General features: G+C 38.0%; 2 protein-coding genes across 2 annotated transcripts; one reads left to right on the forward strand and one right to left on the reverse strand.

Annotated features, from left to right (window-relative positions):
- Positions 1-1,091: 1,091 nt before the first annotated feature.
- Positions 1,092-7,955, reverse strand: actmap (actin maturation protease). Its single transcript, XM_053500355.1, has 7 exons — positions 7,664-7,955; positions 7,049-7,239; positions 6,864-6,932; positions 5,178-5,302; positions 3,571-3,700; positions 3,349-3,419; positions 1,092-1,591 (listed from the first exon to the last, which is right to left on the reverse strand). Exons 1-7 carry the CDS (start codon positions 7,667-7,669, stop codon positions 1,266-1,268), a joined length of 918 nt encoding a protein of 305 aa, XP_053356330.1. The 5' UTR covers positions 7,670-7,955; the 3' UTR covers positions 1,092-1,265.
- A 168-nt stretch (positions 7,956-8,123) lies between these two features.
- Positions 8,124-13,422, forward strand: snrpa (small nuclear ribonucleoprotein polypeptide A). Its single transcript, XM_053499744.1, has 7 exons — positions 8,124-8,209; positions 8,686-8,762; positions 9,584-9,756; positions 11,276-11,446; positions 11,606-11,767; positions 11,855-11,943; positions 12,882-13,422. The coding sequence occupies exons 2-7, from the start codon at positions 8,690-8,692 to the stop codon at positions 13,039-13,041; spliced, it is 828 nt and encodes a 275-aa protein (XP_053355719.1). The 5' UTR covers positions 8,124-8,209; positions 8,686-8,689; the 3' UTR covers positions 13,042-13,422.
- Positions 13,423-18,579: the final 5,157 nt, after the last annotated feature.

The raw sequence follows: 18,579 nt of genomic DNA on the forward strand, positions 1-18,579 counted from the left end.
GCGCCGATCCTATATATTTAAAAATAGCAATAAACTCAAGAGTTGGAGCTGAATCATGCATTGTTTGCCCTTAGACTCAGTTAACTACAGCATGCATCAGCAACCATATATTATAAAATTTGTATTTATCATAATTCTTTTCACTTCCTTTAGGTAACAGTTATGAAATGCTTTAGACCATTATATGAGTTCATCTATTTTTAATTAAATTAATAAATAAAAAAAACTTTCAAGCCCATGCTTTTCAACCATTCATAAGATCTACTATTGCTCCCTTTTGGGAGATCAAACCAAAGAAGGTTCAATGCAGTAAAAAATTCCTGAGGTTTTGTTGTTGTTTTTAAAATAGTAGGTATTCAATTGATGGTTGCTTATGTCTACTCCATGCTACAGTCTTTCCTTGTATTGAAAATGAATTTAATTTTGCTCTACAGGAATCTTATTTTAAATAGCCAACTCTGGATTTAATCATATTTTAGAACAGCGCTATGGTTTGCATAATGCTGTTTGTTGAGGTGTGCTCTGAGAAAACATCTGGTAACAGGTGTATTTATATTGAGATCATGTAACACTTTCCATTAAACTAACGTGACCTCTGCTGGAAGCTAGAACGAATTTAGCAGGTAACACCAAAGGGCGTGAATACTTTTGCAAACACATTTCTTTTGCCCACAGGTTTACAAACTGTTTTTCCATCCACTTGGGTATTATGGGATAGTTTGTACTGACTCATGCCATATAATCCTAATGAAGTCTGTTTCACCTTCAAGTTTTAACACTACAGAATGTAGAGGGGGGGGGGGGGGGGACTTCTGGAAGACACAGGATAATGCACAAATATCTGCACTTAAAGATTAATATGAGCTTACACTGCCACATCCAATTTCAATAGGATACAGATAAAAAAAATCACTTTCCTCCTTTCCTAAAGGACAGAAGTCATTTGAAATATAAATTTAAGCTTTTTTTAAAAAAGCTTAAATTTGCTAGTCATACTTCTACTTCATTTAGCACCATACCACTTTTACAACAAAAAATAAATTAAAGATATAATAATAATAATAATAATATAAGTTTATATACAGTAAGAATACATAAATTTCCTTGTGAACTTCCTAGGAGAATCCCGAGCATGCTAAAAGCACCAACATAAAACATGTCAAAGAAATAAGGCCACCTAGTGGATAAAAGGCCAAATACAGGCACATCACCCATTTACAATAAAACACACAAGTGCTGTATTCCTGTTGAACATGTTCTTGATATCAGTTTGTCTTTGAGGTATGTATTAGCACCACCTGGCCCGCGAGACCCTTTTCCACCCCACCAGGGGGCAATACGTAGTAAGATCCGTCACCAGCCCTCTGTGGATCCATTTCTCTAAGCTGGGCATTGCTCTGTGCCACTGTTTCCAACTTCCACAGCTGGTACCGCAGACTTTTCCCCTGCTTGGCAAAGATGTACACCTCAACTGGATTCCTGAGCCAGTCGGCTGGTGCGTTAACCCGGGAAAGCTTTAGCCACGGTAGACTTCTGTCAGTGTGGAGCTGTTCGCTGGTGAAGTTCCCCTCTGCCAGGCCAAGCAACACACCTGTAAATGGGACATTTTATACCTAGTTATTTCATGTATTTATGCATAAATAAGATCATTTACAAAAAAAAAAAGTGTGTTAATCTTTTTCTACTTGTTCTATGCAAATGATGTGCAACATAAAAAAAAAAATAGAAAATAGATCACTGCCTCAAGGTTTGGTGCATTCTGAGATGCTCTTCTGTTCACCACGATTGTTAAGAGTAATTATTTAAATTAATGTAGCTTTCCTGTAAGATCAAATCACTCTGACCATTCTACTCGGACATGACTCACATAAAATTTAAGATGGAAAAAATTTAATGTACGCACTCTATTTGCACTAATGTTAATTTTTTCAGCTATTTTCAATTTTAGTCATAGTCTTGGAATAAAAGTCCCTGTTGGGTTTTTTATTTATTTATTATATTTAGTGAATTTTATCCTATTTTCCTCTTATAGAGTCTGGACATTTTAGTACAGTTTTAGTCTGAGGATCCTTTAAATATTTAAGTCTGGATTTAGTCAATGAAATCATAACACTTAAACAATAAGATTCTTATTAACCATACAGTCAAGCTAGTCTAACCAAAACCATATTTTAAAAAGAATTATCTTTTTATGTATCTTTTCATCTGATTTTGTCAGCTGCTGCATGTCTATTACTTTTTTCTTTTTTTTTACTTCAAAACAATATGAGCAGTATGGACAATACAGTGTTTTAAAACTTCTTTTTATTAGTTATTTTTAAAGAAAAAATATGAATTTACACACTTGGACTGTTGTAGGGATACTGTAGCTCATATGAGTCACAATCAGATGCTAACCTATTAGCTTAATGTGTTTGGCATGGTTTAGCTATAAAATAAACTAAACTAAAAACCACATAGAGTCTGTAAAACTGGGTGATTATTATGGTATGTTTTGACGCGTCTTTTCAGGTGTGTGGTATTTTCCCCAGCAATTTTGTTCCCCCACTGTTCCCCCTCCGAAATTACCACACATTGGCTTTTTGACTCGTGTTCATTATAAAGAAAATGGGCCTAATTATCGTCTCTTCTCTTTGGCCCGAGTAATACCGCTGTGATGACGAAGAGTTAAAGATGACTCAGCTTGTAACATCCCGTCACTGCGCGCGCAAACTACTCCGTGACCCGGGAAACACCGCTGCTCGCGCCATAATGAATGAACACCGTATCGCAGCGGATTGTGACGAAAATCATGTGTTGACGAAAAATAAAGACGAATGGCATCACATTTTAGTCTCGTCTTTTTTCGTCACCTTTCACTGAAAACCGTGACGTCTCGTCATTGTCTCATCTTACTCATAGGAAAAAAAGGTCCAATATTTTTCATCATTATTTCTTTTCATGAACTTAACACTAATTTGTACAATGGCCATAAAAATACCTTAATAATACAAGCAGATTAAATAATCTATAATAAATAACATGACATGCACAAACTGCACCTTCAGTTTAAACAAACATGCAATAAAGACTATTTTGTTTATGTGGAAAAACTCAAAATTGAGCACTCTTTAAAAAAAAAAAAATTCAGCTTGTATATTTTGAAAGCTCTTTTTACACATGAAAACCGAATCAGTTATCTGGAAATATAACCAGCTGTCTCAGTCTGTCATGCACTCACATGGTCCTGAATGACATTTTCATACATTTGCAAGCTAAAAAACATATTTTTGGTACAACTGGTGCTTCAGTATGATATTTTCTATTTACTGGTTTTTATTTTAGATTGTGTTTGAGTGCATCTCTCACCTGAAGCTACTGCCCAGTGAGCTTTGTGGCCACTGCGTAGACACGGCTCATGGTTAAAGTCCTCGTCATATCTGGGCCAAACTAGTTAAGCTAAGACCACGTTGCAAAACACATAACTAAAAAAATGAAATATCATTCACTAAGCATGTCTTAAATGTAAACATAATGTGTAAATAATTTTTCCCTCCAGTCAGAAGACCAGTCAGGTGCTGGTTAGAATACGGTACTAAGACTGGCTGTCCATTAGTGAGATGTTTTAGGATTAGTGCAGCATTGTCTCCAGTGATGCCTCCAGACAGCCTCTGGACTCCGACACCACACACTTCCTGTGCAAGCAAGGCCATGTCACTAGCTACAAAAAGAAAAATCAATTACATGAAATAAATGAAGGTCAATCTTTGAATAAAGAAATTATTATTGTGGAATTTGTCCTTTTGGTAAATTTGTGTTATTAGCATCATTATGGTTTAAGTCAAAACAATAAACGTAGATTATTTAGGAAATGCTGTGGATGCCATTTCTACTACTTGTGAAAATGTAGTCAGACTAAAAAACACTTAAGATGAACTGTACACTTGTGATAGGTTTATATTAGTTTTTTAAGGTATATATAATAATAACCTGTAAACACTTTGCTTGTTTTGGTGGAGTTGATTTTTATCATGTCCTGTATTTATTTATTCTTTAAGCAGAGTCAGACTGAAACATCATGCACGGTAACCACAGCAACTAAAATTGTACCCGCATGCAGCCGTATGCACGTTTCAAGACCTCCTCACACATACAAGAGGTGTTCGAGTCAAACCGGTGCACAATAAAAGAACACAGTTATGAGAGTAAAACTGCCTATATATTTCCCTGCAATACTAATGCACTTATCACTAGTGTTTGGATAGCATCAAGGTAGAAACTTTTCTCAGTATGATCTCGGTATTATCGGACTGCCTGCTTCACGTCTGAAACCCTGGCCTTCCAGGAAATACTTTAATATCCCAAACATGTGGAAATGGCCTGCGTGGAGGTCAGGACTGTACTGGGGATGTGACAGTAACTCTTAGCCGAGATCCTGTAATGTGCAAGCGGTGTTGGTGAATGATTGTGTGTAGAGTTCACACAGACAGATTCTGGACTCTTCCGGAAGTTGGTAACAAGTTACCTAAAAATTAGTCAAAAAATCCGTAGACAATCAAGTCTCACATATTATAATAATTATTACAAATTATTACAAAACATAGATGTAGATGGGAATTTTTGAATCTTGCGTTTCTAAATTGCTCATAGGGTGTGAGTGTGAGTATGTGTGTGTGGCCTTTGTTAATTTGGCACCCCATCCAGGGTCTACCCTGGGATAGGCTCCAGCCCCCATAACATACCCCAGTCCCCCACCCCCGCTCGACCCTGAAAGGATAAAGTGGTATAGACGATGAGTAAGAGCGTGAGTGAATGAGAGACTTTTCATGTCTATTTGTGTTTGGTTGGCACAAATGTTGTCAAAGAATAATAATTAGAACAAGCAGAAATATGATATGAAATATGATTCCATGATTACACCAAGTGTTTAAAAAGCTGCTATGGTTTAAAGGCGTAAACTAGAAGTGTATGTATTCCACGGAATGTGTTATACAAACACTTAAGAAATTCTTTCACTTGTTTTATCATCGATCGCGCAAGTGAATACTTGTGCAGCGCCGGTATTTAAAGCATGATTGTTGTAACTGTTTTTAAATTCTTATTTTTTCAATGTTATCAGGTTTTCCTGCACGGCATTTGACTCCCATGAGAACAAACTGACAGCATTGAGAAATCGCAGTTCCTTTTCAAATAAGTACCTGAAAACATCTCTCCCTGAGCAGTATAGCCTTTATTCACTGCCACCTGCATGATGTTTTCCATGGATATGGGCAGGGCAGGGTTCACCAGATGGGCTGCCATCCATAAGGCCACTAGTCCACATCTAAAATCAGACAAGTACACAGGAACATAGTTTAAAAAAAAAAAAAAAAACTTTGCTGTTGTAAAGTAAATGCAAAAATAAGCTACATGACTGCCTTGATATTACGTCTGAATGTTAAAGATATTTTTTAAAACTCTACAACCACCACTGCCAATTTTCTTTATTGACATAATTGACAGAATTAAATTTTACTTAAAAAGCAACATTCGTACATTCAAACCAGATCACTCCTGAAGCAGTTTAGCCCATCTAGAGAACTTTGCTCAGATGCATTAATAATAAATGCCTTACTGCTTCAGGTTTTATACAGCTTAGTAGCACGTTTTTTCCATATTTCTATATTTGTAGTTTTTTTTCTCTTATTTCATACTTTTATCATCTACGGACGTACAAGCATTTCACTTCATATCATACTGTGTATAACTGTGTATGAGTCCAAGTTGGACGTCCAGAATCAGACACTACTTGGCATATTTTTTATTTTTGTTATGTTTTTCATAGGCAGTAATGTGTCTGAGGCATTTGATTGCAGAGGAACCAAATGATCCCACCCAAGCATTCAGCTTTACACCAACATTTATTCTATTGCGAACAACACTGCTGGTTCAAATATAAGATGCATTCAAAAAAAACTTTCGGGACTTTTAATTGTGCAGAATAACAGAACATAGTTATGAGAGTAAAAACTCCCATTATTTCTTTATAATCCCATGATACACTAATGCACTTATCCTAAAGTTTCACTAACGCTTGGACACCATCAAAGTAGACTGTTTCCTTGGTACACTAGAGCCGTGATCAGGTCATCATCATTACTAAAACTCTGGCCTCCTTAGGAAAAAAACAGCCTGGTTTGATCACCATAGGTATTCTGTTTTTTTTGTTGTTGTTTGTTTGTTTTTTTCAGGACAATGCTTGACCTCATACTGCCCACAGCACCACTTCCACAATACAGCAATTCAGCTGGGAGTAATTTCCACATCCCTTGTACAGTCCTGACCTCGCTCCAAGCCATTTCCACACGTTTGCACCATTAAAGGAGTTCCTGGGAGGACAACATTTTAGACCTAAAGCAGGCAGTCTGATCATGGCTCCAGCGTACTGAGAAAATGTTCTACCTTGATGGTATCTAAACACTAGTGAAACACTGGGATAAGTACTTAAGGTAGCAGGAGATTATATAGAAAAATAGTGGGAGGTTTTAACTCCTGGAGCCCAGGGCAAGCACATACACACTACCAGGAACTCCTTTAATGGTGCAATTTGGGAAAGCCAATTAGCCTAATCTGCATGTCTTTGGGCTGTAGGAGGAAACTGGAGTACCTGGATAAAACCAACCAAGCATGGGGAAAACATGCAAAACACGCACAGACCCGAGGCAGGAATCAAACCCTCAACCCAGGAGGTGCGATGCCACAGTGCTTTTCCGCTGCCACAATTATTTATAAGACAAGTTCCTTTGTGTATGTTCCTAGGTATGTTTACTAGGTAAAGTGCATAAGTATATATCCTATAGTGCACAATGGGTGGGTTAAAAAAAAACAGTAAAAAAAAAACTCACTTAGGTCCATCTTGGATCAGTGAAGGCACATACTTGTTAAACAGCACCCACTGCAGGTCTTTCCTGAAACTGGATAAATAACTCAGTTCATGAAGCAAATGTACACCGTAACCTTTATGTAATGTGTGCACAATTAAACCATATATCCTTCATTCCTTTGTTGCATTACTTGGTCAGTCATGTACCTGCTCTCTCTTTGTTTGAGGAGCATACACACTTCCTCAAAGTCTCCTTCAACAGCAGTTCGTCCCTCTGCTATGGCCTGATACAGCTTCCTCTTGCTGGGCAGTGAAGGAGCCAAACCCGGGGCAGGAAGAGGTGGAGGAGGAGGTGGAAGAGGAGACGATACTACAGACATGATTTCCTGCTTATCACACTAAGGCACAACGCAGGGAGGTAAGTAGCTGCAACTTATACATCCATAAACAACTATTAGAAAAACTTGCACATGAATTCACAAACTAAGGGCAATTTGGGAATGCCAGTTAACCTCATCGGCATGTCTATGGACTGTGGGAGGAAACCAGATTACCCAGAGGAAACCCACCAAGCATGCAAACTCCATGCCCGAGGCAGGAATTGAACCCAATTGGAGGTGCAAGGTGACAGTGCTAACCACTACACCCCCATGCCACCTTTATAGTTATATAAACTTTCAGGAACCCCTACAGTGGTACCCCTTCTATACAAAGTATATACATGGATTATTACAGTATACTGAGAAATAATACGTCATTCATATTATAAACACCAGTTATGGTAATGATTTGACTCATAATATTAATAAAACATGCACCAACCTCCATCTGACGAATGACCAGGTCTGAAACTTCATTCGTTACATCCTGTACAGTATTTAGAATATAACAGCATGACGTCACCACCGTGCACAGCCGAATTGGGATTCAGCGCAAGCAAAGTATAGACACGAATTCCGAATAAGGACAAAACGCGTCCTATTGCACCACGTGACTCCCACCATGTTACAATTTTATTCGTAGAAATGCGTTTTATTAAAATATAAAACGATAGGTATGAAACTTCCCTTTCAATAATTCCCTTGGGGAAAAAAAAACGAAACAACGCAAAACAACGTACGACCATTGTTAGTCGCGCGTGAATTAACGGTACAACATGGGCCAATCAGATATAAAGAATCGAGCGTGCGCTGAGGCGTGTCCAATCAGAACAACGGCACGCGATAGAACCAACCAATCGGATAGTCAAATAGGGATAAAGGTCCAATCCCCAAAAAAAGGCGGAACTTCCGGGGACGCTAGGCGCGTGTTCATGTTTCTTGCAGTCATAACCGGTTTCTAAGCACTGCTGCTGATTTCCAGTCTGCTGTAAGTATTTACATAAATGTTTTATTCTAGTTATGTGTCTTTATATAATAATGAAAAAATAGGTGTTTATTTGTTAAAGTGGTAAATTTATTAATCTGACTTGCTAAATTTTAAAGGCTAGAGCTAAAGGCTATCTAGCACACTGCTATGTAATCCGGCTAAATTCAAAATGGCGTCGTTTATTCAAGTCGCACTAATCTTAAAAATGTGCCCTTTGTACCCTACATAGTACACTAGATTTAAAAAAAATGGAAATACGTAGTATTCAGCCTTTAATTATGTGTGGCTTTTTTTTATCTAAGTTAGCTAGCTAGCTAATATAAGATATGTAGAGGTGTTTACATTTGCTTTGTTCAGAATTCCAGTCACTTATATTGCGTGCACAGGTAACTGTTATTTGTGACCATTTATTGTGTTTTGTTTTATGTATGGTTATCACACGCTACATAAGGTTTATGTATTGTTTCTTTACCCAGAACCATGTCTACCCAGGAGGTGCGCCTGAACCACACCATTTACATCAACAACCTGAATGAGAAAATCAAAAAAGATGGTATGGTTATAAGATGTACACTTGTCATATTGAGGTTCTTGGATCTGCAGGCCTGAATTTTAAAGGGACATAAGTTATTAGTGCATAGAATTATATTGGGATAATGTGATGAGTAACAATCTCAGCCCATAAAGGCCCAGACTAGTCTCTAATTTAAAAGGCGACATGGGGGGGGGATATAACACGGACCTAAAAGGCCACATGGAACACGTATTGAAAGATGTCACTGGCATTTTTAATGATGATTTTAGAGTGAAGGATTTATTTAACATTTCACAGCCATGTTTTCCTAATTTCTTTTATATTTTGTTCAAGAAATGCAGCCAGAACATGTAATTAAGTTAGATAGTGTATTGATCTAAAGGAATTTCTAGAGGTAGAATAGAATTTCCTATAAAATAAGATGGCACTTAATAATTGTTAAATTTGATGAAACTTTTAGTATTTAAAAAAAAACTGTTTAAACTGAACTAGTTTTTTATTCAATTTTTTAAATTTTATTTATATAGCGCTTTTAACAATGGTCATTGTCTCAAAGCAGCTAGTTGTGTCACATGTACTATTTAGGCACACCAACATTTTGCAAATGATCTCCCGGAAACACAAATTCACAGCTCGTACTATGACTGCACCAGTATGGTCATTAAATATCACTTAAGGACTTTCAGTTAAGATATAGGTGATTTAAGAACTTTCCAGAACATTTAAAGGGTTTGTGTCACAGTGGGGTCTTATGGGCTCAGAGACTGCTAAAATCACACACTGTAAAATCGTCTTAATCTGTTCATATACTTAATAGTGTGTCTGTCTTGTCTTCACAGAACTCAAGAAGTCACTTTATGCCATTTTCTCCCAGTTTGGCCAGATCCTGGACATCCTGGTATCTCGGACACTTAAAATGAGGGGTCAGGCCTTTGTCATCTTCAAAGAGGTCAATAGTGCCTCCAACGCTCTGAGGTCCATGCAGGGCTTTCCATTTTATGATAAACCTATGGTATGGTCTTGTTTTTAATCAGTACACAGTGTTGCTTACACGAGGTCTTGTTATAATGGTCTAAATTTGGGTGTTAACCCAGATACCTAAGAATCAGGGCTCGTATTCACAAGGCTTCTTAGAATTCTCTGAGAGCTCCTATCCTAGCTTAAAAGTCCTAGCTGGAAGTCTTGGACTAAAGTGTTTTGGAAAACCTTTCAAAGCAACTCTGAGTAAGGAAAGTACAAAAACTTTTATCTTAGTGAGGAGGCGTGGTTAACCTTGTTGCTAGGGATGATGCAGCAATTCAAGGGTTGTGATCGGTTGATTAAAAAATAAAAAGGACCTCTGACCTCTGTAAAGGTCTTGAAAGGAATATATGATAAAAGAATAGACAGTGAAATCATAGTGTTTGTGTATGAATAAATTGTGTAATCATGACTACAGGTTAGTTTATGCAAAGTTTCTTAAATATCTTAAAGTGAATTAAAACAGCCAAATGTTGAAAATGTGTCTACTGCGTGGAAATTGGTTTCGTCAAAAGTAGTTATTATATTTAAGTTCTTACATTTATTTTCCATACTGATTTTACCTTTAATCCATTTTAGATTGATAGGTGCAAAATGGCTCAGCTTTTGCCAATTTACATGATTGCAGGACAGTCTATTTAAGTAAAAAAAACTTTTGGATGGTTTGTAGCCAAGAATCTTCTGGAAGGAAGTAAAACAAAAAGAAAATCAAATTGGACAGAAGAGCAGTGTTTACTTTTAGTGTTTGGAGAATATTTCTTCTTTTCGCCATTTTGTCTTAAGCCTCTTAAAAGTCCTCCTCTCTACTCTTAACAATTTTCACCTTAGGAGCTCTTTTTAGGGATAAGATGGTAAAGATAAAGTTGATTTACAAAACAAGATTTAGTCCTAAACTTAAGGGGAAATTCTAGGAAAATGTTATAATTCTAAGAATTTTCTTAGAATTTTGTCACTTGGTGCAACATTTAGGCTTAAGAAGCTTTGTGAATACGGGCCCTGATCTTTAGTCGTTGTTTTAAGATCGCCAAGATTCATCAGGGGTTTTTTTTTGGTTGTTTTTTTTGGTTGTTTGGTTGTGCCTTTAATACATTGGTTCTCATTTAGAATGGAGACCCTAATAATCTGGAAAAGTACAACCATCCATAATGTGCTTACTGTGAACGATCTGCTCAATAAGGGGCAAAGGACACAAGACGCGAAAGATGCGCATTTGTGTACCTGTAGAGATTATGCTTTCTTTTGAAGAATAGAAACCTCAAGTCTGTTTTTCCTATAGAAATTAAAGGTCTGGTTATATTCAGTATATAATCAGACTTTTTTTTTTTTTTTTTTTTTCCTGTTGATGTCAGTGAGTGCTAAATAATGCTACTAGGTAATAATGACACTAGGTGGTAGTAGTGTTATCCGGCAGGCTTCCCACCTCACACTAAAGCAATTTAGTTTGAACATGGAAAAGTATAACATTAACATTTCAAAGCTCAGCTGTGTAACCAGTTCTTTTCTCCATACAGCGAATTCAGTATGCCAAGCAAGACTCGGACATTATTGCCAAGATGAAGGGCACATATGTGGAGCGTGATCGCAAAAAGGAGAAAAAGAAGCCTAAAACTGCAGAATCAGGAGGGTCGAAGAAGGCTGCTGCTGCTGCTCCGGGCATGGCTGGAGTTCCTGGCGCTATTCCTGTGAGTTAAAAAGCATCACCGGAATCAATTCTTTTTTTTTAATGTTTATTAGCCTCGGTGCAATGTGTACAAATCGCGTTTATTTTAGATTAAACTTCTGACGTGTTTTTGTATCCAGTCTCGTTTAACTATAATTGACGCTGACATGTTATTCTAAAGGGAATGCCTCCTATGAGTCAAGCTCCTCGTTTGATGCCAATGCCTGGTCAGCCTCCTTATATGCCACCTCCTGGTATGATGCCACCCCCTGGTATGGGCCCTGGACAGATGCCACCAGGTCAGATGATGCCTGGGCAAATGCCTGGACAGATGCCTCAGCAGGTAGGAGTTAATGATGAATTGGGGTGGAAGAAAAAAGAGGTTGGTCACATTTTAGAACTAGATTTAAGGTTTGTTTTGGATCTGTAGGTCTCGGAGAACCCGCCTAATCACATCCTGTTCCTCACCAACTTGCCAGAAGAGACCAATGAGCTCATGCTGTCCATGCTGTTTAACCAGTAAGTAGTTTTCTGCACGTTTTTTGCATGACAGATGTTAAGTTACAAAGTTAAAGCAGCAACAGAGGAGGGAAACAAAAAAATAGACTTTGGACAATAAATAAATAAATCAGTGTTGCTTATACCCCTATCTCACCTATGCGGTTTGACTCACGGTGAGATGCGGAATTAGGCACATTAAGTCGCCGCAATTGCCGCTGGCGTTCCGCGAAGTTCTGTAAGGACCGCAAGCTTCCGCGAGGGCCGGCAAAAAAATTTAACATGTTTAATTTTTCGCGCTGAAAGATGGAAATGTACCCACAGCGCCAAAAACTCGCAGTGAATCATGATGAACCGTACTTATGACCACCGCGTGAAACCGCGTAGGTGAGAAAGGGTTATTATACAGCCTTACAGCAAGAAGGAAGGACGCTCCTTCACGCACGTGGCCCTTCACACACGACGCTCCTTCACACTCCTTGGATGAAGCAGTCGGTCACCGACAGCACTGCCCAGCCAGGTTAAGGCTGCAGGTTCCTGAACAGAAGGTCGGCGGTTCAAACTCCAGTTCCACTGAAGCGGTCGCTGATAGACCCTTGAGCAAGGCTTTTAACCGTGTCTGCTCCTGGGATGCTGTATTATGGCTGACCCTGCACTTTAACTCTGGAAGAAAAGCATAGAATTTTTTACAGTGGGTGGGTACTGTCAGGATTAATGGAAGGAGTGCTTCGTAAGTTTTTCACCATTAGGAAAGTTTTAGGACTGAACTGTTTTTTTTTTTTTTTTTTTTTTTTTTGGAAACAACATATTTACTGCTGTTTGCTGCTAGTGGTTTAGCTTTGTGGTGATGGACAACCATCTATTACAACCAAACCTGGTCCCTGGGATTACCCTGTATATATGAATAGGGTAACGCATTTCGGCCAGTTCACCTCACACCTATTGTCTCTCCTCCCCAGGTTCCCAGGGTTCAAAGAGGTGCGTCTTGTTCCAGGCCGGCACGACATCGCCTTTGTGGAGTTTGACAATGAAGTGCAAGCTGGTGCAGCCAGAGAAGCGTTACAGGGCTTCAAGATCACGCAGACTAACGCTATGAAGATCTCGTTTGCCAAGAAATAACCAACCTCTTACATTATGTATGCATTTCCAAAGGAAAATCTATAGAAGAGTGTCCTGCTCACTACATCCTTCTAAAGTTATCTTTGAGGGCAAGGTAAATCTGGTAATGTATGATGGACATGTTCGTTATCTGTGAGTGTACAAGATGGACATTATTTTATATAACGTGGTCAGGTTTTTTTTTTTTTTTTTTTTTTTAAATCCCTTTCTGAAGAGGATGAGCCTGGTGATTGTAAGTAGTTTGCTTTTTTTTTATTTTATTTTTTTTATATATACCCTCTCCTTGACTTTTTTGTTGAAAAGCATTGCACCCAGGGTCTGGTCACCCAGACATTGTACCTGGAGCTTTCTTACTTGAAATAAAACGTTTTTTTAAACAAGTGCTTAAAATGTTTTGTTTTTTCGTCCCTCCATTTTAACTAAAATATGAAATGGTAAAAAATGAAAGTACTGACTTTTTGCCCTTTCATGCCTCTCTTGACAAATGGCTTTCCAATGTGGAAATATGTGGCTGAAGAGGGAGGAAAAAAAACACACTTTCTGGAAAATAAATCTCTGAAAACACTGCTTTTCAACAAAGGGCTGTGTTTTTGGGGACTTCGTTGTTGACTTTCATGTTCACGATTTGGCAGATGTGAGTCATTAACATAATGTTCAGTGGAAGAAAACAGTCAGATTCATGTGTCATTTGCATTTAGATCCAGAGGCTTGCTTCAGAATACACTTGTTACAAATAAATAAATAATAACTGAAAACTTTGAAGTTTAAAAAAAAAAAAAATGCAACTAAAGCAGGTTTTGGTTTATAATCTACTTTAAGTTTACCCAAGTGTATAAGAACTCTTGTGTAGTGACCTGTGACCACTGTTTCATTGGGGTGTAAATTCAGGGTAAACACATGCAAATTTCCATATTACTTCATCATGGTGAAGATTTTAGAATGTACATGGAACAAAAGTATGTTAACCTTTAATGTCTGTGGCAGTGGCTATATGATTGCTGCAGATCTAAAACGATGCAAGTCCACAGCAATAAGTAAGTTTAAAACAACTTGAGCAGTAATAACCCTGCCTGGAGGGGGTAAACAAGTGGCTCCACCTATGTTGGACAAGTTCAAAAGCATCCCACGTAGAAAACAAATGTTTAATCTAACTTTGTAGGTAAGTACCTTTTTAGGTGTTAACATGGACATGTTCAAGACAATGGCAGTGACAACTGCCAGATGAGTTCCTGTAATGTTCAAATTGGTGAATGATTGTACAGTCGTGGCCAAAAGTTTTGAGAATAACGCAAATATTAGTTTTCAGAGTTTGCTGTTAAACTGCTTTTAGATCTTTGTCTCAGTTGTTTCTGTGATGTACTGAAATATAATTACAAGCACTTTATACGTTTCAAATGCTTTTATTGACAATTACATGACATTTATGCAAAGAGTCAGTATTTGCAGTGTTTGCCCCTTCTTTTTCAGGACCTCTGCAATTCGACTGGGCATACTCTCAATCAACTTCTGGGCCAAATCCTGACTGATAGCAACCCATTCATTCATAATCACTTCTTGGAGTTTGTCAGAATTAGTGGGTTTTTGTTTGTCCACTGGCCTCTTGAGGATTGACCACAAGTTCTTAATGGGATTAAGATCTGGGGAGTTTCCAGGCCATGGACCCAAAATTTCAACGTTTTTGGTCCCCGAGCCACTTAGTTATCACTTTTGCTTTATGGCACGGTGCTCCATCGTGCTGGAAAATGCATTGTTCTTTACCAAACTGTTGTTGGAAGAAGTTGCTGTTGGAGGGTGTTTTGGTACCATTCTTTATTTATGGCTGGGTTTTTGGGCAAAATTGAGAGTGAGCGCTCACCTTTTCTTCTCCAGACAAGCCTTTTTCCAGACGCCCCAAACAATCGGAAAGGGGCTTCATCGGAGAATATGACTTTGCCCCAGTCCTCAGCAGTCCATTCACCATACTTTCTGCAGAAGATCAATCTCTCCCTGATGATTTTTTTTTTTTGGAGAGAAGTGGCTTCTTTGCTGCCCTTCCTGACACCAGGCCATCTTCCAAAAGCCTCACTGTGCGTGCAGATGCGCTCACACTGGCGCTCCGATCCCGCAGCTGAATCCTCTTTAGGAGACGATCCTGTCGCTTGCTAGACTTTCTTGGACGCCCTGAAGCCTTCTTAACAAGAATTTAACCTCTTTCCTTAAAGTTCTTGATGATCCTATAAATTGTTGATTTAGGTGCAATCTTAGTAGCCACAATATTCTTGCTGGTAAAGGCATTTTTATGTAACGCAATGATGGCTGCACGCGTTTCTTTCCAGGTTACCATGGTTAACAATGGAAGAACAATGATTTCAAGCATCACCCTCCTTTTAACGTGTCAAGTCTGCCATTCTAACCCAGTCAGCCTGACATAATGATCTCCAGCCTTGTGCTCGTCAACATTCTCAGCCGAGTTAACAAGACGATTACTGAAATGGTCTTAGCAGGTCCTTTAATAACAGCAATGAAATGCAGTGGAAAGGTTTTTTTGGGGATTAAATTCATTTTCATGGCAAAGGACTATGCAATTCATCTGATCACTCTTCATAACATTCTGGAGTATATGCAAATTGCTATTATAAAAACTTAAGCAGCAACATTTCCAATTTCCAATATTTATGTAATTCTCAAAACTTTTGGCCACGACTGTACAGTGTGTACAGTTCCCACAGACAGATGCATCTCTTCAGTAAGGTTTTGAAAAGTTCTCCGTATATTTTCAAGGATCAGCCGTTTCTCTTGTTAAATGCTCACGTGGGCGACTTCAGTGGGATTCGAGCCACCTCGGTGAGGATCGTCATTCATAGACGTACATCCTTTAAAATATTTGCACCAGTGTTTTGCTGCAGCATCTGTCACATCACCGTACTGTGCTTGAAGTCTTTTGTAAACGTCAGTCAGTTTTATGCCTTCTTTCGCAAGACATTTCATCACAACTTAGTTTGTTTTAAATGCTTCTTATTGGCAGGTTTGGCATTAAAACAAAGATGGTGATTTCGAAAAGACCCTAATCTGCACCGTATTGAATTGTGCGGCGATTGAAGCTTTTCTCTTGTTTGATTAAGCATCACAGAAGTCCCAGCACTGTTTTATTTTTTTAGCACTAAGAGCCGGAATGAGAATAATCATTTCATTGTTTGTTGGGAGGCTCAAATCCAGACAATGCCACTAGCAACCATGAGCCGGGAGCTAAGAAAGCAAAGAAAGGCACAGAAAAACTAGCAAACTGTAGGCACGTGAGAGTGTTACAAAGCCCTGGGATGCAAAATGAGCGGCAATTCTACTTAAAAGTGTTATTTGCTTAATATCAAAAAGCGTAAAAGCAGAATTTGGTATGAGTATGTATTTCTGTATGTGTGTATAGACTTTGCTCTCTCTGCTTGGTAGGTTAATGTTGAGACGTGTGCAGTGATCTACAGTACAGTAAGGATGTCCTCAAAAAAAGTTTCTACATTTAAAAAAAAGAAAAAAAAAAAAAAAAAAATATATATATATATATATATATATATATATATATATATATATATAAAAGAAGTAATGTCACTAACTTGTGTGGCGAGTATTAAAATAGTCTCAAATACAATTTGTACAGTTTTATAAGGAAATTAGCTGCTTAGTTTAACTGAACATTCTGAAGAACCAGTCACGGTCCTTTAGAAGAGTTTATCACACCTGCTTCTTTCTTCATGTATGCAAAACCCAGAAGCTTTTTTTTTTTTTTTTCTTCCATAAAAATTAATCTTTTACATAATATGCTACTTTCTTTTCTAATATTTGGAAATCAGAACTTTGAACTTTTTTTTGTACTGACTTAGCAGTCCTAAAATAAATATGCATAACAAAGTTTGTAAAAGAAAAAAAAAAGTGGTTTAGACTGTGGTTAAGACTTTCACAGTACTGAAATCTTCAGGATATGACAGAAGAATAAAAAACGATTTTAATGCAAACCAAGATTTTTTGCAATACATGTAACAACAGAAACAAAGAAAGAAAGAACCATTTACAGAGAGATTCTAACAACTCCTACGCATGTGTTTGTGTGTGCAGGCAAGTGTATCTGGGTGTAGGTGTGGAAGTATGTAAATGAATGAAAACCACTGGAAATGTGTAACTGATATAATAATAGTAAATACAAGAACAAGTAATATTTTTTTCTGCTGGAAAAAAAGCTTCCTGATGCAAATGGTAAACTTCTGAACACATGGGATTTATAATGCACGCTCTGTTTTATTGGTTGCCATTTTTAGATGTCATGAACCTAACATGAAAACACATTTTTACAGTCATTATATGTTCAGCATATGTTTTTAGTTTGTTTGTGTGGGTGTATGTTTTTGCTTAAAAAAAAAAACGCTTCCCCACCAATTTCAAACCTAATACATCTTTCTGTTTGTTGCTGAAGCTTTGAGAAAAATCTTTGAAAACAAATCAGACTGGTGGTGGATCAGCGTTGTCAAAAATGCCACATGAGGATAAGATCAATATCCCTCCACCCGTGCACTCCTTGTCTAGACTAACCACATCATTCTCTCCCTAACCTTTTCCCTTACGAGATTTCCAGGGCGATTTGTATAGCATATTTTTAAAAACTTGTTTAGGATTGACATGGCTTATTGCATTAGTCTGGACTAAAACTCCAACACGGCCACTTCACAGGAAACTCAGCCGTGTCCATGTATTTGAGGTTATAACAGCGAGTACCCAGTCCTTGTTGCTTGTTTCGTGTCCTTGTCTGCGTTTTTGAAGTGCTGGGGTGTCCCAGACCGTCTGCAGCAGAACAGGGTCGTGTGCTTGATACTCTTACGATGCCAGCCTTGAAGTGGATCCTCCTCAGAGCAAGAACTTCTTTGGCCTTGTTTTTCTTTTTTTTTTTTTTTTTTTTAAGTGTAAGGCAGCTTTGTATAAGAGGTAATATAGAGTTTAGGGTTCTTTTAAGGCTTGAAAATGTTTTCAATGTGCCCGAGATGACAAATATTCATCCTACATTATTATTATTGTAGTCACAGTCAATCTATATAAATGCACGCACATTACAGGCTTTCTTCTACAGCCTCCTCACACTCCTCTGTTTTGCCTTGAGAAAATGCCGACCTTAACGTCTGGCTCAGAACGCAAGTGCGTACACGTCTGTTCCATGATGTTGGCACTGAGCCTGGTGACCCTTCTCCACCAACACTGCCCTCTTTGATTCACTGGCTCACAACTCATTTGGTGCCCTTTCATACATGGAATCAGTCTGGGTCGTTTCTCAAAAGCTCCATACAGCAAAGAACGGTGGTTGTACGGCAGAGCTAAAAAGCCTTGAAGAAATAATCGGCCTTAGACTCATAGATATTTATTTTTGCTGCTTTGTTGTTGTTGTTACAGTATTGATTTGTACAATACCGCATGATCAAGATAATATGACTCGAATCTTATCCTGAATGTTTTCATCAGAAACAAAAAAAAAAACTTTTTTTTTTTGTTTATAAGAAAAAAATGTCTCCTTGCACTTTTATGGAA

The sequence above is a fragment of the Clarias gariepinus genome, chromosome 7 (assembly GCF_024256425.1).
Source record: "Clarias gariepinus isolate MV-2021 ecotype Netherlands chromosome 7, CGAR_prim_01v2, whole genome shotgun sequence".
Classification (NCBI taxonomy): Eukaryota; Metazoa; Chordata; class Actinopteri; order Siluriformes; family Clariidae; genus Clarias; species Clarias gariepinus.